Source organism: Idiotropiscis lumnitzeri, chromosome 5 (assembly GCF_059441095.1).
Source record: "Idiotropiscis lumnitzeri isolate Australia: NSW breed Sydney's pygmy pipehorse chromosome 5, RoL_Ilum_1.0, whole genome shotgun sequence".
Lineage (NCBI taxonomy): Eukaryota > Metazoa > Chordata > Actinopteri > Syngnathiformes > Syngnathidae > Idiotropiscis > Idiotropiscis lumnitzeri.
The window spans coordinates 18,483,534-18,503,213 of record NC_142395.1 but is presented as its reverse complement, the minus strand read 5'-3'; the positions used below and the strand labels follow the sequence as shown (position 1 = coordinate 18,503,213).

The following is a 19,680-nucleotide window of genomic DNA, read 5'->3' as shown; positions in this document are numbered from 1 at the left end:
GTATGCACATCCATGTGATCTGGTGCTTGTCTGTGATTGGCTGCCAACTCCGACTGTTCCTCCGTGATTGGTGACTTGAATGCAAGGAACTTTCTTTACCAGTCTGTCTTTTATTCGCCGCTCTTTTTAAAGGAGAATCATTTTTGACTTCCCCCTTAAAGGACTCGTGCCTTTCATAATTGCTGGCTGTATCAAACTTGAACAGTGCAAGTAATCTAATTACTTGGCTAGTTGTCTGCCAAGATCGCACTTTAATGTTTGTGTTGTGAAATGTTTGTTTGTTGCTTGTGGATGGTACTCACAGGTGCTCTTTTGATTATTCCTGTTTTCGGCATATTTATAACTCTTGTCTTTTTTTGTTTTTCTGTAAAATGACCCAATGAGAGGAAAATCCATTCCTAATTAAATGACCTCTGGTGTTCACAGTCTCCTGCTGTTTCCATGTTAGTCACTTTCTCATTGTGTAGTCTAAGTTGTAACACACTATATAGTTACATAATACAATACAATTTTATAGTACAAGCCTACTCATGAAAACAAAATAGCCCTTGCTAAATCATTAAGCTATACTCAGTTAACTGCTGCCTTTTTAAAGTGTCTTCTTGAGGTAATCATTTGTTTTGGTGACCTTTAGTTTTATGATCTTGCATACAAATAATGCAGTGGAATATTTAACTTTTCTCCTGAAAATAAATTATTTCAGTCTAATCATTTCTCTTGTTTTGATGGCCAGACTTCCCTCATATATCTGAGGATGGCATGACAAATTACACTTCAAACAAGACTTTTTGCCCGAAGTCAGCTGGGAAAAGCTCTTGCTCACCCTCGATCTAAGGTGAACAAGCGCTATAGAAAATGCATAGATGAAAGTTTGGGTACAAATATGGTTTATTACAAACATAAACTAGAGCAAAGTCAATGTCTCCATTGCCATTGTTCTCGTATAACAATGTTGATTTAAGGCTATTTCATCCTTCTGGACTTCCAAACAATGTTCAGTTCAACATGGCGGCATTGCCCAGTCCAAATCCTTTAGGCCCAAAGTTTTTGGCATAGCACACTGAGAAGAAAAATCAAGAATTAATGTATGATGAGGTTTTTTTCCTTATTCTGCCTATTTTGGATTGAAGGCTTTGTACCTTTACAGTAGATCTCTCCATCCTTGTCAGTCACTGTGGTCGACTCCAGACTTTTACCACACATGGCACAGCGGAAGCACGTTTTATGCCAAGGCTGCAGACACATGCAAGTTGTTAGTAAATAGGACACACACTCTAAATTAATGACATTCTTTCACACACACATTGTATAGCGATGACATTTGGCCCAGAAGTCATTAAAATCATTTTGCATGCAAACAAGTTCATCTGGCGAGACCCGATAATGGTGAGCGAACACAGTCAGAGAGAGATGACGGTATACTGTATTTCAATTTTGCAAATTTGCATTCGTCCTTACCTTTCCTCCGCTCATCACCTTCTCTGCTGCATAGACGGCTTTGGAGCAGCGAGGGCAGCGGTCAGAGCCTCCAAACTGGGAAAACGAAGAGGGGCTTGTGGAAGTTTGCCGTGGTTTAGGCCTAGAAAGTAAGAAAATAGTGGCACATGTGAAATTTGGCTCCGTTTTTCCAATATTTATTTACATTTGAATACTTTGTTTTAGCTTAATTTTTAGTTGGAGATTTAGTTTTAGTTTTTTATACATGGAGTATTTTTGGGGAGCAAAAAAGTGCATTGTGTAAACTACAATTCTCAAACAAGTGACCTTGGGTCTTCCGTAGCTACGATATCATCCGTAGCATATACTTTGAGGGTCACACGTATGGACCGAGCACAATTTCCAATCAACCTAGAATGTTTTTTGAATGTGTGACTGAACTGGAGTAACAAGCCACGAGTCGAACTCCTACTCATGTCATTCAGTCGGAATCTGACAAAACAAACTAAAACAACATTTCTAAATTTTCACCAAGGAAATAAAACCAAAAATACTTAAAAAAAAACTTATTTAAATTACATCTTACATTTATAAAACTAAAACCAACTATAATTATGTGAATTGGAAATGTCATTCGTTTTCAATTTTGCCAGTTAATGTCATATATGAGCTTTCTGGCTTTATTTTAAACGTATTTATTTTAGTATTGCTTAACGGCCGTAGTTACAGAAGAACCAAGATCACTTGTGTGAGAATTGGTTTTTTTATACTCTACAAATTAAAAAAAAAAAACCTAAACTAATACTAAAACTAAGCGTTTTCAAAAAATATGTACTATCAAGATGAACAAATGTGCTTTCAAAACTAAATGAAACTAACTGAATAATAAACAAAGCAGAAGTCAAAACTAAATTAAAAAACTATGATGAGAAATTCCAAACTATTGCAACCCAGGTTTGAATTCAGTGTGATCATACTCTTCAGGCTGCATTTTGATGTGCCGTCCAACAGGATCGGAGCTCAGAGCTCCAGCCCCTTGCCCGTATCCGTAACCCTTTGGCCCATATTTCTTGCCGTAGCAAGATTTGCAGTAGATCTCAGATTCGTGTGCGGCTACTGTGGTGCTGTCCAGTCCCTTCCTGCAGCACACTGTGCAGATCAAACAGAGACAATATCAGATAGTCAACTTACTCGTAAAAGTCATAACAATATGAGGACAACATTTATTGATAAAGAGGAAAGTACTACTTTCCCCCATACATTGTCAATATCTGGATGAAATTCTCAGAATTACAATCCTATCATTAAATTTGTTTTCTGTAATTTGTTTACTTAAATACGTTTATATTATATTGATACCATTTGGTATTGATTTTACTGATATTTGGATGGGTTCACCCAGCACTGTTAGGACAAAAGTATTATTGTGGTAAAACGAAGAACACAAAATCAGGAAAAAGTCATGATAAAAGAATAATTTTACATCATGGCTGACTATTAAATCAGTGTGAGTGGTTCTGGCCGTGGGTGCCTAACTGGAGTGATGGTTAAACAAAGCCAGCACCAAGCAAGTTTTATCAGTCAGCAGAGTCATTACACATACTTAGATGCGTTTCATTTCTATTCATAGTAAGAGATGCAAGTGTGATCCGAAGCTTGGAGAAAAGACCAACAACGCGCAGAGGGACGGGCTTATCTCGGAAGCCTTTCAGACATCCCAATGGAACAAACTAGTCATCACAGTCGGTGATTGCAACTGAATCGTGAGCAGATAAACAAATATGATCAAGTATATGAAGACTGGACAGCTGCAGATGGTCATGTGATCCCCCAAACATGGCGGCATCATGACTTTAGTACTATATCGGATCGCTTCCATTTCAGTCAGGCTTTATATTTGTTCTTGCGCATTTGGTGTGACGGACATCTTGCTATGATTGGCTGGGCTGATTAGACTGGTCAAAATATTTTTTAAACTTTTTTTTTAAATCACAAATACAAGTAAACTTTTCTAGATGATTTGTTTGCAGATTTCTAATATGTCCTTGATTTTATTGTTTAGCACATAAAGTTTGCATAATAGTACTACTACGACGACTAATAATAATAATAATAACAATAATAATATGATAGTAATATTTATGAATAAAGCAACAGGTAGATTTATTTCTGAAAGTTATTAGTTATGAATTCCAACACATGGTAAAAAACATATTGCGCAAGTTTTTATAAGTCAAACTTAATAAAGAAAGAAAATACTAAAAAAAAACTGTTGTGCTAGAAAAAAAACGTTTTTTTCTTAAAATCAGCGTCAAAAACACATTTAGGGACACGTAAAGCCATCTCTGTTTTTTTGGTGTTGACAAGCTAGTCTGTATTTTGACAAATATCGCTCTTGGCCTTTCTTAAAAATTGGCTGGCGGAAAATTGATCAGTTTAAAAGTGTTTTGTGCTCCTTCATGTTTCGTGCTGTCATGAATATATTCTTGATATTCATATGATAAGGAGAGTGAGCAAGAGGAAAGCCAAAGTGTTCTTACTGCACATGAAGCAGGTTTTATGGAAGCTCCTCCCATTACATTGGATCTCCTCTGCATGATAGACAGTCTTCTCACAAGCTGCACACTTTGCACCGCCGCCCCAGTTTGGCATCTAAGATGAAAACAAAAACAACAACACACCCACTACATGAAATATGATAAATGCCAGTGGACGGTTTGGGTGGATGTGGTTTAGGTCTAAATAAAACTTTAATGTACAAATAAAATGCTTGTACGAAAGTATGAGGAAAAAGTCTGTGGGCTTTTTTGAGAAAACGTTCTACAAGATTTTGGTGTGTGGCTGGCAAATGGGCCTGGCCCACAATCCAATTCCAATTCCGATTGTGTTTGATGGGCTTTAGGTCAGGGCTCTCGTCCAACCAGGCTTTTGGGGGCTTTTGTGTGCTGGGGCACACTCATGCTGGAACAGAAAAGGGCCTTTCCTAAAACGGTTGCCACGTAGTCAGAAGCATACAAAAGGTCAATCGGGGATTGAGCTTTTGACTTACGCACATACGAATACTATCACCAATCTTTACAGCACTTTTCGAGAAATGAAACTTCTCATGCTTTAGTTAACATTTTTTGTCCCTTCTTTTTGTAAATCCACTTAATATGTTACTGAATATGTCAGAGGGTGACAGTAATACCAGCATCGCAGAAAATATTGACATTGACATTTAATAAAAAACACCAATGAATTAACTCACATACGGTTTTATTTACTTATCAATCATGTCCTAACAAAAGAAATACCAGACAAAATATATGCAATGTCCATGAAATGTCATTTGCCAATGAATAGGCTGCTAGTGTCCGCTCCTATCAGCACTTAGCCAATCAGAAGCCAATATCTCGATATTCAAAAAGAAGAAAAAAAAAACAGTAATAGATGTGTTATATGAAGTAAATGCGAACTTACCTTGCTTCACGTCCGTGCTTCTTTCCCGCAGTGGTCTCGTATGTTCCAGGCTGGCTTAAATAAGACCCATCCCGCCATCTGCAGTGACGCCTCAAACAAAGTAACCTCCGGAAATAACTTGTGAGTGAGCCAAGCCCCTCTGACCCTTCATCACTTGACCGTTCACCAAGCAAACATTTGTTGCAGAGCGAAACAGGAGCCCGGACTCACAGCTGCATGCAGGTTTAGGGATTACCTCCACACAATAAACCGTGGACACTCACAGTGCGGAATTGACTGATGACCGTGTGATGCCGCACTGCTATTTTAACACCAGAAGCTTTTAATGACTTTGAGCGTATTCATCGAAGTGGGAAACTTGATATTCAGACCGAGTTAAGATTGAATTATAAACCTGTAAACTGATAGTCAGTATAGTGAGAAACATCTTTTTGGCTTCTATACCCGTCAATGGCAGTGAAACGACAGAGGAATCATTAAATGGGACCTTTTCTTTTTTTTAAGTCGTTGAGTGAGATCATCTTTTGACATCTCTAACAGCTGACTTTGGGTAGTCACACTTGTTGACAATTTAGTAAATTTAGTATCTTCACTCACCCTAACATGAATGTTTTGAGAATTTGGGAAGTACCCAAAAAAAACTCCCATAAGCACAGCAATAAAAATGGAGATTCCACTCTGGCGGGGAGCTGAGATTCTAATCCAAGACCTTGACTGTGAGGCAGACGTGCGAATTAGCCCACTATGATGCCGCAGCTGAAACAAGGAATTGATTGCCTTAGAAATTGTACTTCATTGTGAAAAATTGTTGGACTGCTGAAATTGGATTATAAAACAAAGTAAAAAAAAAAGTAAAAGAGCTGACATAGTGGTCTCAAACTTGCGGTCGGTGGCGCATTTTTGGTCCGCAGGAAATTTTGCTGCTTCCACTGTTAGTGGGGCGCTGCCAAGCTACAACTAAGGCTCACAACAAACACCCCCACATAAAATTGAGTTTGAGACCTCTGATCTGAGACATAATGTATTTGAATTCTTGTTTCCCGCACACCACTGCAACTTGATATTTTATACACAATAAAAATGACACAGACAAGTCTCATGAATTTAGAATTGTTTTTTGTTTTTCTTTTACATTATTTAACATTTCTTATATAGCAGGATATCAGAAATTATTTTTGTGTATAAATTAAGTAAATCATAAAAATGTTTGATTGTTTACAAAAAAAGTCTGCAGAAATATTCACATACTCATTAATTCCACTGTGAAAGGGGATCTGTAAACATGTACATATGTGCAAAGGTTTTTCTCATTTTTTTACATGACGTTCAATTAACAAGGCTTTCTTCAACATTCTCAGTCAAAACAAAAAGCAGCCATCTGATTTAGGCGGGTGGGCTGCACTGACACCAACGTCTGTCATTTTTAGCAATGAAGAAATTATTTAAAAAAAAACTCACACCATATAAATTGGAACCACTGAAAAACAAAAGCAAGAAAAATGTTCTTAACTGGCATGTACTGAGCTGAATGGCTTTAAAATCTCATTTGCACTCCTTCACAAATTTTTAGTCCCCCCCCCCCAGAGTATTGCAAAATGGTAAACAAAGAATTGGAGAAAATAAACCAGAAAACAGCCCACTCTCCCACCAACACATCATACACACATCAGAGCGTTTCTTCACTGTTGACATTGAGTTTCCTTTGAGGGATGTGAGCAGTTTTAGGGGCCGACTGTCCGCTGGGGGAGGCCACTGCAGAAGCCAGAGAGGAGTGGAAGAAGCTGTGCTGGGGGAGTCCCGTTCCTTTGGGGGTAGTCATTAAAGGCTACAACAAGGAGAAAACAAACAATTTTCACGTTGGGTTGGCTTCATTAATCTTGTTAAATTGGCTATCAATTAGTCGGCATTACAAGCAGCTGTGTGTACCTGGTGAACACTGATTAGAGCCACTGGGTGCGAGGGCTGCTGAACCACCACTGGCTTGATGAAAACCATCCCTCGCTGCTGCAGAGCCAGAGGGCTGAGCACGGTGTTTGACCGCTCGGGGGTTTGCGGTGAGGCGAATGTGCTTCCCGGACTGGAGCCCGATATCAGACCCAGGTTCTGCAGGGTGAAGTTGAGGATAGCGGGACTGGGGCTGTGGAGGCGTTGGGCCTGCTGGGTCAGGTGTGGAGAGGTAGCTACAGCGGGCCCGTGAAGATGGAAGCTGGTGGGAGTTACTTCCTGGATTGGGGGTGGTCTGGAACCTGTTTGAGGTAAAACATTTAGTATTCTTGCGCCTTGCTTTTTTTATTAACTACATTTGACCAAATCTTTTGGCTCTACTGTTTGTACTGTCATTTTTAAGTGACCAGATTAAGTTATTCACATAAGTACTTTGTGTTGAATGTAATTTCTAATGTTATTTGAAGTTAAAAGGAGTGTGAAACATGTCCATTTGCGTTGAGGTGATTTATCTGCCACAAAGTGGCATCAGCGTTTCATGTTATGTTGACATTAACAGTAAAGTGTCTTTTCAAATTAAAAGCAAATTAATTGGAACATGAAGAAACTTGTGCACTGCTTCCCATTTTGTTCATTGTAAATTACAACTATTCCCAAGTGCCCCAAAATATATATAGACGGATATGGATATTGACCTGCAGTAGGTGTTCGGTACACGTAAGCAGGAGTAGATGGCTTGTTGCTTTCCGCTGCTGAGCCCTGATTTTCTTTGTATGTAACAATCGGCTGCTGGGCGAGTGGGATCAGGTATCCAGCTGGCACTAAAGTCTGACATGGGCAGAGAAATTACTCATCTGCATTCAAATAGCTTTTTCCCCCCTCGTTTTTGTGCGTGCGGTCAGTTACCTCCGTGTTAATTTGTCTGGGCGTGCGCGGGGCAACTCTGACGGGTGTCAAACCCGCCTCGCAATCCGAAGTCACCGCCTTGTCCTCCCTGTCCAGGAAGGTCTCCAAACTCTGCTCCAGTGTCTGCGCAAGCACGGCGCTGCCGGGAGTGTTGATAAACTCGGGGTCCAGGTGGAGGGCGCGGGGGGAGGGCCGGCTGGACAGCTGACAGCTGCGGAGGGTCTTCAGACGAGCTTGAGGGGCACGGCACTGCTTTGGGGAGGGATCCTGCGGGTGAGCCACGAGAAATGAAAGAAATGCAAATTAATTGTAATGAACATTTTAGGTTAGAAAATGTAGAATAGTCTAAAATAGCCGGGGGGAGATGGAGCCTATCCTCGCTGACTTCAGGGCAAAGGACCGACACCACCATGGGCCAGCCGCCGAGCAAAAACAGGTCATGCATATTGAGCGCAGTTTATAACCTGAAAAAGGCCCATGTTCGGAATATTTTAAATATAGGATCCTTTTATATAAATATAGATGAACGTAAAAGAAGAATACAGAAAAATATCATATTTTAAAATGCTATTATTAATTGTCAATTTTCATTTGTAAATCTGTTGTACTGAAATTTTGGATTCTCTATGAATTGGTTAAATAAAAACCAAGCTCAACATTTCCACAAGGCTCAATTACATTCAGGAGTATAACCTGGAAGTGTCAAGGAAGGCAACGACATCAGAGAGACAGAGGAAAAAGCATACAGCATAAAATGTGATTTTAAAATCTAAATAGTTTAATATTCGCAAAATTGTGTCAGGAACTACCCTCCAATGCGTCCAGTTTTTAGTTTTCCATTTGATAGGTTCAGCACGATATTTAGATGTGTTTATATACATGTATGGAAAATAACGTGAACTGAGGACCACCTGTATGTTTTGACATACATGTATGCAATTATGCTCTTTACCTTGAGGATGAAGTCGGCCCGTTTGGCTTTGGGAGGACTGCTCTCTCCAGCTGAATCCGAACACAACCGTTTGAGCAACAAGGGGCTCCCGTCTTGCACCCTTGAAGTGGGTTGGCTTTTCGCAGCTAACGTGACAGTGGGACTCAGGCCAGTCTTCTCCTCAAAGGTCATGGAGCGCACGGCGTAACTGGTCGGCTGCGGTCTATTCAGAGGGTTGGGCCTGAGAGACGACGGGTGCAAATAGACAGTGTAGGGCCCGCCGCCCGGCTGCTGAGGTAAAATGATGGGGATGAGGGGGGAGCACTGCGCTGGGATGTATGCAACACTGCCTGAAGCCTGGGAGGCCAGGGGGGTGCCGTGCACATGTGGGAGCCCTCCAGCCTCCTCGTTTGGCATTAGGCATGATGCCTGAGGCGGTTCCACTGAGATGGGGGTGGTTGGTTGGAGACGCACAAACGTGTTTGCCTCATTGGCAACTGCCTTTGGCTCGTTGCCGCTGGTACTGGAACAGAAGTAGGTAAAAATGCAAAAAGTGAATAATAAATTACGTGAGACCAGGGAGTACTACAATGGATTTTGAATTTCAACCTAAGATCTAGATTATTTGTCAAGGCTGGGAAAATGACATGCCACAGACCGTAGATTATTTTGATCAAATAAATCATTTTGTTTTTTTCAAGATGGGATTGGCTCCAGCACGCCCATGACCCTCATGAGGATAAGCTGTACAGATAATGGATGGGTGGATGTTGAAGTTCTTTAAGACAAGGTAATTAAAGTATATCTCCTCATTTTTAAACCATTTATCCGTGTATAACACTAGTCAACACTTTTTTCCCCCTATTTTCTCTAGCACATCAAATTGTCATATGTAATATAGTCCTACGTTTACTAGTTATGAATTAAGGGTTAACTTCAGCAACAGGTGATTTTTTTTTTCTGAAACATCAGCGCTATTAATTACAACGCATGGTAAAAATCCATACTGCACAAGCTTTTACAGGTCTAACTTAAACCCCACCCCCCCCACCCCCCAAAAAATGAAAATCTCTCAAAATTCTGATGCGCTAGATAAAAATCAAAGCCATTTTTTTTTTAATCGGTGCCAAAAATGCATTTCGGCACACTCAAACCCATCTCTTGATTAAAATTTGCGGCTGACCAGTGTAATTTGTTAATTGATTTGGAACAATACTACATATTTAATAATATTAAATGAATAATTGGTTAATACATTGAATTAATTCAGAATAACAAGACAACTTTAAAATGAACATAATTTATGTTTTCATTAAAATGAACCATTTTAGATTTACTACACAATTTTAATCTTTTTTTTCTCTCCCTTATCTTTGTGACCGGGCATATCTGTGAATTTTAAAAATGAAATGTGACCATTAAGCACAAAAGCTTTGAGCACCCTCGCAATGTAGTAATTTCCTTCACCCAAGATATAGAACCGAACTTACACTGTCTCCTGGTCAAGCTGAATCTTGCAAATTGCAGCAAGTTGGGCCATTTTGTTGGGGAAATCGCTGTCAGCTTAGGGGGGGCAAAAACAAATCAGTATACACAACAAATCAAAACAGCATTGTTTAAAAAAAAAAAAAAAAAAGGTCTCACCGGGGCCACTTTTGGCAGGACTACTGGGGGCTGAGCTGATCTTGCGCCGGTCATCCTGAATGCTCTTGGCCATCTTAATGAGAGAGGGGTGTCGCGTGAAGCTTCGTCTAGATCCAGGCGGTGACGCAAAGAGGTTTTTGGCACAGTTTTCCACAGAGGAGTGGGACTCCAGCACCTTTGTCTTATTGGGTGGACACATGAAGGTGCCACTTGTCACATCTGAAAGAGTTGAACGTTAATATTTAATCATGTAAAATTATATATCGTACTTCTCTGAAAACCAAAGTCCTCAGATTGTTTGTTGTATTTAATGATAACGTTAAAAATGTATATATGCATTATATTTGCATAAAATTAGTGCATATCCAAAGGCGAGCAATGAAGTCTCTTCATACCTTTCACTTGAGGGAGTTCATATGGGCCAACCCATTTGAAGGCCGGTTTCTTCCCTCTCTCTTCCGTCACATGGACCTTTTCAATGAGCTTCAGGCTCCGCAGCACATTCGCGATGTCATAAAGTCGTCGCACTTTAGCTGTAAAAATAACATTGATGACACATTCACATTTTGAGAACGCAGTCAACTCTTCATTTTGACCATGGAGGCAGTCGATTTACACTCACTCTTGAATTTGTTCTTATCCTGATCTGCACTCGGGTCTTCTCCAATCAAGATTTTGGCAGCCACATCCAGACTGACAACGGGAGGATTAGAAACAAGGAAGAGCATGACAAACTTCTGGCTCATCACTCTCAAAGATTTGTCCTTCCGACTATTAACCGACGCTAGGGGAAAAGATGAACAGATTGTCGTCTTGTAAGATTTGGTGGATTTAAAAAAATAATATAATTTTAATAATATGATAATAATAATAATAATAATAGTGCTTTCAAAGCACTGCTTTGGCTTCACCTGCTTTGAACTCCACTCCAGGAAGCTCGACAAAAAAGAGCTCCTTTTGTCCATGTTCGCTGCTCTCCGAGTGCATCAACTCCTGGTTTTCCTTGTCGTCGCCATCAAAGTCAAATTCTTTATCCAGGAAGCGCTGTTTGATCTGCTGCATCTGCTGGCAGTATCGTTGCTCCCCGCCCACCTGCTTGAGTATTGCCAGAGTCTTGGCCAGATTGGTCCGACCGTGCCAACTATAGCGGTTCTTTGCAGAACGGCTCACCATGTGGAGGCTTTCAAGCACGTTCATGATGTCATAAATGCGGCGACGCTCTACATCTGCGCCAAGGAAAAAAGTTTAAAAAAAAAACGTGAAAAGATGCAGCGGGCAATTTATAATGATAATATGCATCTACTAGACAGATATTAATGCACAAAGCTGACATACTGAGTTCAGTGGCCACGTCATCCAGGCAGATTTCATTATTGGTGGCTGGATCTGGCCAATCTGGACAGCGGGCGAGGAATTTATGGCAGAGCAAACCCAAACTCTTTTCTTTTCTGCTTAACATTTTCTCAGACTCATCTCCATTTTCAACATCCTACAAGAAAATAACAGCAAATAGATGAGAAGTACGGTACATGGGTGTCTGTCAGAGCGTATATTTGATTTGGATATGATAAAATTCTAGACCTGTGTCAAATCAAGAACTTCATGCAACTTAGGGCACGGACACAGCTCCTTCTCCCGGTTCCTAATTTCCGGACTTGCAGCACTGATGAGCATTTTGAGGTTGGAAGTTGGTGTCCATGGATCAACAGACCCTGCTTGTCCTGCTTTTTTAGGAGTTGTGAGCGGGCCCATGATAAAATGTGTGTACTTCCCACGTGGTTTGCAAGGATTCAACAAAACCAGAGGGCCTATAAAGCCATCACCCAACTTGGAATAAAAGAGAAAAGCAAATTTAATATTTTAATACAACCTTATTCATCCTTGCAGATTTGTGTCATGTGCTGGCTTTGGAATTCATTTCCCCTCCAAATACAACCCCAAACAAATTCAACTAGTATTTTATATTCGAGAATTGCAGTAGCTCAATATTGATGTACTTCCTTTTTACTTGCTTTACTGTACTGTAAAGGTGTGAACTCATCTTGACTGTATAAGAACAGCGCCCTCTATTACAGTCATTTAATTCCATGTCTGATTTCATAAAAAATTATGTAACACTTAATTAAATCCCTCTAGTCTACATATTGTTATTCCAAGTCCAATGCTAAACTTTTTGACAACTTTATTTAACAAATGCGGTTTATAATGAAAACAAGAGAACCACATTTACGCATCTACATTATGATCAAAGAACATAACGCTAGGGCGGAAAAAAAACACAGAAATTCCAAAAAATTTTAGATGAAAACTTTGACTCAATAATAGCAGAAATAGTATTAATTGCTTTCTGTTTCACAAAATGCCCAATTGAAGAACTATAACATTTGACATCATTAATGAAAACCAAAAAGCATGGAGTCCTACACATAAATGTATGTATGTGGAATTTACTTTACTCTAAGTAAATTAATCAAATAAATATCACATTTTCACTCATTTTTTAAAGTATATTTTCAAAAAAACTGCTCAACACCAGATTGAAGTTGTCCGTAAGTGACGTTCATCCGTCGAATCAAAGTGCCACTCCCGCCCTTTTTGTCCGAATGAGCCAATAAGAGCGCGCAAAACAGGAAGTGAACCGGGCGTCCCGCGCAGGTAAACATTTTTTGAAATCCTTGGCGCGGAATGAGTATCCAGTGTTCACAGGCACAAACACTCGCACTATTTCACCAAATACTGCTCAAGATATATCACCACAATGTCAAGACTGCGTCGTTTACAGCATGAATTAACGCAGAAGACGGTCGTAGTGCTTACGAACTCTACGTCTTTCCGAACGCGCGCTGACGTGTTGTTTTTCGCTCCCGCTATGAAATAAGTGAAACGCGCTTGATTTTAAAAATGAAATGGTCATGGTATTACGTCGATTAGTATAGTGGTATACATGTCTGGATCAGCTCCCGCTGAAAACTAACCACCAAATAGCGAATGTTCCATAAAATAAAGTAAAAAAAAAAACAGTAGAAGACTTACCAAATCCTACAAGACCCTGGTCACAAGAAAGTTCCCATCTAGGTCATAGAATACTTGGGTAGCGTGACTTCTGAGATGAATAAAAATGTTTTAAAGACTACTTGTACATTAAAATAAAAAAAAGATGTGCGGCAAATGGGAGGGATTGAACAAACCGAAGCTCCCAAATCAGCCACCACTTCTTGATCACGTACATCGAAGGAGTAAAGTTGTGCGGTTGGCTCAACGTTTGGCTGGCCCAGCCGGTTCGCGCATGCGTACCGACGACGCTTCCTTCCTGTGTGGTGGAAGCATCGGCGGGTCACGTGACAACTACTGTGTTCTTTTTTTTTTCATTTTAAATAAAATTTATAAGTAGTCCAATTAATCGAATGATTTATAAGAGCTATGGATTTGGAACTATATTTCATTAATACGGCGTACGAGACGAATCAAATAATTTAACACGGAAATTATGTACACTATGCCATTACGCAACTTTTTCATATATATAATAAGATCGAAGTGTACAAACATGTTTCAAATTATGTTTATTAACACGAATGAGTAAAATATCAACAATATGAATCAATATTTTTAATGAATGACTTACAGACACGCCGGACTTTCATACTGTATGCAAAACAAGTAAACAACTTATGAGCTATAAATCATTTCAATTGTAATTGTACAATTGTCACACCCATGGGGAAATTTTGAAAACCTCAACTCATCACAGCATGCAAACTAAAGTGAGAACTTTTCAGATTGAGGAAGCAGTTGTCGAGTGAAAAACATACACAGTACAATGAAAGGGATTCATCCATTTCAAGTTTTAAAATACAGCATATGAATTGCTATGCTACTATTTTGTGTATCATATTGTAATGATTTAAATATTGTATTTAAATTGTTGTTTTGGCTCTCTTGACCCCTAGCACAGGCCGCCCATGGGAAAAGGGGGACTACCAGGTGCTACCATTGAGCTCCACCTCGTGAGCGAGACACCAATGACCTGCGTCTGGGCAAGGGAAAATGTCGTCTCGGAGCTGCTAGCGCTGTGTGACTCTGCCAGGCACATAAGGCCACAAAAACCACTCCACAACAATATGGTGACAGCTCAGAGAGCAGGGGAAAAGCATCGTCTCTTTTGATTTCAGCAGTCACAAAGATTTATATATATATTACCCTGATTGTCAATAACATTTGAAAAGACCAAAGAGCATTTCAAAGTATGATACCGCAATCACATTCTAAATCATATTCTAAATGATTCTTTTATGATGTTATGACCATTGACCCTTTGAAAGATAACAATGGTTCCTGCCCAATACTATTTGTCAGTAGCCAGCAAGGCGCAAAGAGCAGTGGGCTGGATATTTTGACCACCATAACCTTATTGGATAATCAAAAGAACAATAAAAAATTCTACCCAGTAAACTCAAAGACCTAAAGGCTAGATAAGGACGCGACCAGTCTTTCATAGTTGCCCAGCCAGGTTATTCTCCTGCTGCCACATTTCCAATATGTCTATATTCACAGAAAGAAGTGCAGCACTTTCTGCCTGCTTCGCTGAGGCAACAATCTGCTCCGGTGCCGACTGCCTTGTTCCACCTAGTGACTACAATGCAAAACTGAGTCGAGTGCTGAGCATTGTGCTCACTGTCATGCTGGCTTTGATTATGTTTACCATGGGCTGCGCCGTGGAGGCCCCAAAACTTTGGGGGCACCTGAAGAGACCCTGGGGCATTGTTATTGGTTTCCTCTGCCAATTTGGCATTATGCCTTTTCTCGCATTTGCTTTCTCGGTGGCCTTCAATGTGATGCCTGTTCAGGCCATTGTCATCGTTATTCTGGGAAGTTGTCCTGGAGGCTCCGCTTCCAATATTGTCTGCGTCATGCTCGATGGCGACATGGACTTAAGGTAAGAGGTGTTTGTTTTATTGGAAAAGCTAAAGTGAGTTCATGGTATGTTGTCAAAATGAAAGCAACTGAAATGAACTCACCATTATGTACATTCCTGCATGGCAATATGCAATTCTCGTTGCACTGACTATTGGGCAAGAACTCAATCACAATCGCTCTTTTCTGGTTTGTGGCTGTTGATTTCCTTCTCTTCAGTATCAGTATGACAACGTGCTCCACCATCCTGGCTTTGGGAATGATGCCACTATGTCTGCTCATATATACTTCCATCTGGACTTCTTCAGACATCCAAATCCCATATGATAATATTGGTAAATATAAGACTCACAATTATTACTGGCAGACAGATATGAAAATGCTTTCTAAGGGATATTGCAGTCGTTTATGCTATATTAGGTTTGAGTAATAAATTGGTCCTATGGAACGTGAGCCGTGAGTGACTTAAAAACAAAATTAATTTGTGTTTCCTCAGGAACCACTCTTGTGGCCATCCTTCTCCCAATCACTGCAGGGGTGTATATTAAACACAGGTGGCCCTCCTGCGCTAACAAGCTCCTCAAGGTAGGAATTTGCATTACTGTCGCCCAAATAATTCTGGAAATTGATATTTACTGTGCTCCGTCTTGCGCTCTGTCCAGTTTGGGACCGTATTCGGCTTTGGTTCCCTTATCATCATCGTTGTGGTTGGGAAAATTCTTTACCAGTCTTCCTGGAACATTGCCCCTTCCCTTTGGATAATCGGAACCTTCTACCCCTTTATTGGTTTTGGAATAGGTTTCCTCATGGCCCGCTTTGTGGGTCAACCATGGTACAGGTAAAGTGGCAGTTGATGACATGAACAACTTCGAAATGTTGCCTTAGCAATGTGCAAACCTGTTTATAGCATGTGTATATATAAGTGTTGCATTTATCAAATCTAATCAATAATTTGTTTGTTCCCCTCCGTGAGCCGTCACCTGACCGTGGTTTGCATGTCCCAATTATCCGATGAGCTAAGTTGTCTGGGGCTTTATGCCTCTGACAGCGTCACCCATGGCAAACATGTCCTATGTGAGGGGCCTGACAAAGCACGGGTAAAAGATCCCTTGTGATGAGTACAATATATGGATCTCATTTTCTCTTGCCCAGACGAGGGTCACCGGGGCCCCAACTGGAGCCAGGCCTGAAGGTGAGTGCCTGGTGGCCCGGCCTGCCTCCATGGGGCCTGGACGGTCTCAGCCCGAATAAGAAACGTGGGTCCCCATTCCAAAGGGCTCACCACCTGTGGGAGAGGTCAAAGGGGTCAGGTGCCCTCTGAGCCGGGTGGTGACAAAAGGCAAGGACATTGGCTGTCCGATTCTCAGCTACAGAAACTAACCCTTGGGACATGGTGTGCGAGGCAGAGAAGTTCAGACTAGATATAGCCAGGCTCACCTCCACACACAGCTTGGGCTGTGGTACCAGACCCCTTGAGAGGGGTTGGACACGCTTCCTCTCTGGAGTTGCTCAAGCTGAGAGGAGCTGAGTAATTCTGGGGATGCTTATTACCCCCCTGCTAGGCATCTGTATATTGGGATTCACCAGAATCCCAATCAGAATGCCCTTTATTGTCATAATACTCAGTTTACAATGAGATTAGAGTGCTTACCCTCTCCGTTGCAAACATAAATAATAAAATAATATTAAATAAAATAAATGAAAACAAACAGAAAGAGTGCTGAAAAAATGCACTATGTTTGTGTTACGTTTTTTTTTTTTTGCATCAGGTGTCGAACAATTGCTGTGGAGACCGGCTTTCAGAACACCCCGTTGTGTAACACCATTATCCAGCTGTCCTTCAGCCCAGCTGAACTGGAGCTCATGTTTTCATTCCCCGTTATCTATGGCGTCTCTCAGCTGGTGGCGTCTCTCCTGTTTATTGGAGGTGAGCTACAAGCATTGCCCGGATATTAAAACTAGCAAGTTTGTGATGCAGTGCTTTTTTTTCTTAAGGATATGATGTGGGCAAAGAAGACATGATAAGAACTCTGCCGTTAACTGAATCTGTCTATGAATTGTCTCTTCGTTAGAAAGTGAAATGTTTTTAATTCAAGAATAACAAATGAAGCATTTAAACCATTTTAGATTATGAATCATAATCAGGTCTTTTGAGCCCTAGGGGCACTTTTACAATTTTATATATATATATAGTCTGGAAACAACGATTTATATTGCATACCAGGAATAACAGTACTCTCTAAAAATCAGATGTCTTATTTTATTCTTACGATAGGGGATTAAATTGCATAGAGAACACTCATTATCTGTGAGGAATTCGAAAATGTCAGAATGTAGAACACAGTTGCTAAGAACTTTTTTTCTGGCCCATCATACAGACTTTGCCTGTTTGTTTTGCTTCATGCGGAGGTGATAAATCAGGAGTTACGGCTCAATATGACAATGAAAGAAATCGTCATATGCCAGTTAAGAGCAGTCAGGGCTGTTCAAATGGATAACTAATTAACTGGCAGAGACATGCTTCCGGACGGTGAGTTAGCGGGAAAGATAAATGCAGCACAAGAAAGATGAGTCAAGTTGTTCTGTTTAAATAGTACATATATATTTGGAAAATGGGGGAAATACATGTTGGCTTTTATGTTGAGCTATCATTGCTCAGCTCTGCAGTTGTACAATAAAATAAGCAGAAAATATGGGAGGCCCCTAAGCTGCAGTGAGCCCGTGGACAATGGTCAATGTTCAAGACAATAACAATCAAACATTTAACATTGCCAAAGCAATTTCAATTCATGACCAGAAGGCAGTTAAGGATTAAACGTGAGTCTTTTGTTGACGGTCACTGTTCTTGATCACGTTTTCTCAGGAAAATTATTAGATCGGCCCTCTTTTTGGTCACAACTCGTGTACTATTGATTGTATCTTTTACAACTTAAGTCTTTATTTTTCAATTGCCGTATTGGATACATTTCAGGTGATTGAAAAGATGATATGATGAAGCTGGCGATCGATTCAGAATTCTTGCATTTCACTCCACAGGATACCAGGTCTATAAAAGGTACCATGGTCGGGGATCTGATGAAACAAACAGTGAATCTCCTAAACTGGAAGATGGCTACTTAACAACAACAAGCAAACTAGACACAGTATCATGTAAAGCTGAACAATTTTAGGGAAAAATTGTATTGTGATTTTTCTTCACAATGTACAGTGCCATTTACAAATATGACTGAAAATGCCATTATAGCATTAAAAACAATACAAGCTATTACCGTACTAATGCAAAGACACTAAAGAGGTTTTTGAGGGGGGCAGTTCGTTCTCGAGTTTTTAAAAACAACTTTGCTTTAAATATAACTTTGGATTTATGTGGAATTATGCATATGAAAATGCATTTTTTTAAAGCCCAAAATGTTTTACATTTCATACTAATGGGCATGTTATTTGTACATAAATGTCTAATTATGTCAATAAAATCATTGTCCCTTTGCAAAGCTAAATCGATTAAAATATAGAATTTTGACACCTATTATTGTGTAGATCTCGAAACTCAGTACTCTGTGATGCAAAATAGTGCAAACATTATTGATGAGATTATAAATATTTAATGTACGTTTGACGTTGAACCTCTTTGTCATGATGACGTCAGCCGTTTATGTGTTCCGCTCCGTAAACATTTTCTAATTTGCTATTGTAGCCGTCATCTTATTTTATGTCTAGATACTTATTGAATGAAATACAACATTTCTGTTCATAGCCGCCCTAAACCAGATTTCTGTTAAAAGTCGACTTTACACTTAAGAACTTATTTTGGGTCTTTCCCGACTCTGTATTTCACCTTAGCAATTAGCACGCTTAGCGACTCCCCGTTTTCCATTTCATTTAAAACGCTACTTGTTAGTGGGGTCGTTTATTTGTCACAGCAGAGGGGATGATCCGCATCACGCAACTTGTTGCTCCTGCTGTGCACGGACTTGCATAAAGTACAGATGAAGTCCATACTGTGGCGGCGCAAGATAGCTTGACGCCTAGCAGTTGTCCAGCCCTACTAACGTGTCGAAAGTAGGGCCTTTGAATTGAATAATGACTGAATAACAATGGAAAGGAAGAGCACTTTGACAACACACCACTCAGTTAAGAGATTATGGCTCTGTTGACTTTATTTCCCAAATTGTTTTCTTTTTCAGTTCTTTGACTCGGTTGTGCCTCATATTTGTAAATAAAGCGATGGCTGACTTCAGGCTTTATTATATTAACTCGGCGGATTATTCTTTTCTTGAGCAATGTGGATTAAGCTATAAACTTGTTGTTTTCCATTTCTCCGTAAACTAAAAATGATCAGAAATGTAAAACCCAAAGCTTATAGTGTATGATGTCAGCAAAATTTGAAAATTTAAAATTCTGCAAAAAAATGACAGTGACGAATTGACTTGTGCAAATATGAG

General features: G+C 40.1%; 3 protein-coding genes across 7 annotated transcripts; 1 reads left to right on the top strand and 2 right to left on the bottom strand.

Moving 5' to 3' along the window:
• Positions 1-870: 870 nt before the first annotated feature.
• csrp3 (cysteine and glycine-rich protein 3 (cardiac LIM protein)) lies at positions 871-5,106 on the bottom strand. The gene is made up of 6 exons (XM_088296713.1): positions 4,900-5,106; positions 3,978-4,089; positions 2,415-2,586; positions 1,459-1,579; positions 1,140-1,233; positions 871-1,060 (listed from the first exon to the last, which is right to left on the bottom strand). Exons 2-6 carry the CDS (start codon positions 4,087-4,089, stop codon positions 996-998), a joined length of 564 nt encoding a protein of 187 aa, XP_088152839.1. The 5' UTR covers positions 4,900-5,106; the 3' UTR covers positions 871-995.
• A 953-nt stretch (positions 5,107-6,059) lies between these two features.
• e2f8 (E2F transcription factor 8) lies at positions 6,060-13,643 on the bottom strand. Its single transcript, XM_088297156.1, has 14 exons — positions 13,513-13,643; positions 13,358-13,427; positions 11,906-12,151; positions 11,660-11,813; positions 11,236-11,550; positions 10,947-11,108; positions 10,720-10,857; positions 10,325-10,543; positions 10,171-10,243; positions 8,702-9,203; positions 7,750-8,016; positions 7,539-7,671; positions 6,826-7,145; positions 6,060-6,724 (listed from the first exon to the last, which is right to left on the bottom strand). Exons 3-14 carry the CDS (start codon positions 12,074-12,076, stop codon positions 6,566-6,568), a joined length of 2,613 nt encoding a protein of 870 aa, XP_088153282.1. The 5' UTR covers positions 12,077-12,151; positions 13,358-13,427; positions 13,513-13,643; the 3' UTR covers positions 6,060-6,565.
• Positions 6,834-18,647, top strand: LOC148337128 (ileal sodium/bile acid cotransporter-like). Of its 5 annotated transcripts, none has more exons than XM_088297160.1 (8): positions 6,834-7,154; positions 9,382-9,470; positions 15,172-15,260; positions 15,458-15,573; positions 15,735-15,823; positions 15,901-16,076; positions 17,008-17,165; positions 18,275-18,647. In XM_088297160.1, exons 3-8 carry the CDS (start codon positions 15,235-15,237, stop codon positions 18,406-18,408), a joined length of 699 nt encoding a protein of 232 aa, XP_088153286.1. In that variant the 5' UTR covers positions 6,834-7,154; positions 9,382-9,470; positions 15,172-15,234; the 3' UTR covers positions 18,409-18,647. The 5 variants fall into 5 exon arrangements, 4 of the variants coding, with proteins under 4 accessions (XP_088153286.1, XP_088153284.1, XP_088153283.1 ...); XM_088297158.1 differs by having other exon boundaries at positions 14,280-15,260; XM_088297157.1 differs by having other exon boundaries at positions 14,275-15,260.
• Positions 18,648-19,680: the final 1,033 nt, after the last annotated feature.

Excerpts from the sequence above, each read along its gene's own strand:
- csrp3 (XM_088296713.1), bottom strand. The coding sequence starts at position 4,089 with ATGCCAAACTGGGGCGGCGGTGCAAAGTGTGCAGCTTGTGAGAAGACT. Across the intron at positions 1,580-2,414 it reads ATCAAAATGCAGCCTGAAGA|GCCTAAACCACGGCAAACTT; the intron begins GTATGATCACAC and ends CTTACTTTCTAG. Across the intron at positions 1,061-1,139 it reads TGGAGAGATCTACTGTAAAG|TGTGCTATGCCAAAAACTTT; the intron begins GTACAAAGCCTT and ends TTTTCTTCTCAG.
- e2f8 (XM_088297156.1), bottom strand. The coding sequence starts at position 12,076 with ATGGGCCCGCTCACAACTCCTAAAAAAGCAGGACAAGCAGGGTCTGTT. Across the intron at positions 10,544-10,719 it reads TGAACTCCCTCAAGTGAAAG|ATGTGACAAGTGGCACCTTC; the intron begins GTATGAAGAGAC and ends CAACTCTTTCAG. Across the intron at positions 7,146-7,538 it reads GTACCGAACACCTACTGCAG|GTTCCAGACCACCCCCAATC; the intron begins GTCAATATCCAT and ends TACCTCAAACAG.
- LOC148337128 (XM_088297158.1), top strand. The coding sequence starts at position 14,863 with ATGTCTATATTCACAGAAAGAAGTGCAGCACTTTCTGCCTGCTTCGCT. Across the intron at positions 15,261-15,457 it reads GATGGCGACATGGACTTAAG|TATCAGTATGACAACGTGCT; the intron begins GTAAGAGGTGTT and ends CCTTCTCTTCAG. Across the intron at positions 16,077-17,007 it reads GTGGGTCAACCATGGTACAG|GTGTCGAACAATTGCTGTGG; the intron begins GTAAAGTGGCAG and ends TTTTTGCATCAG.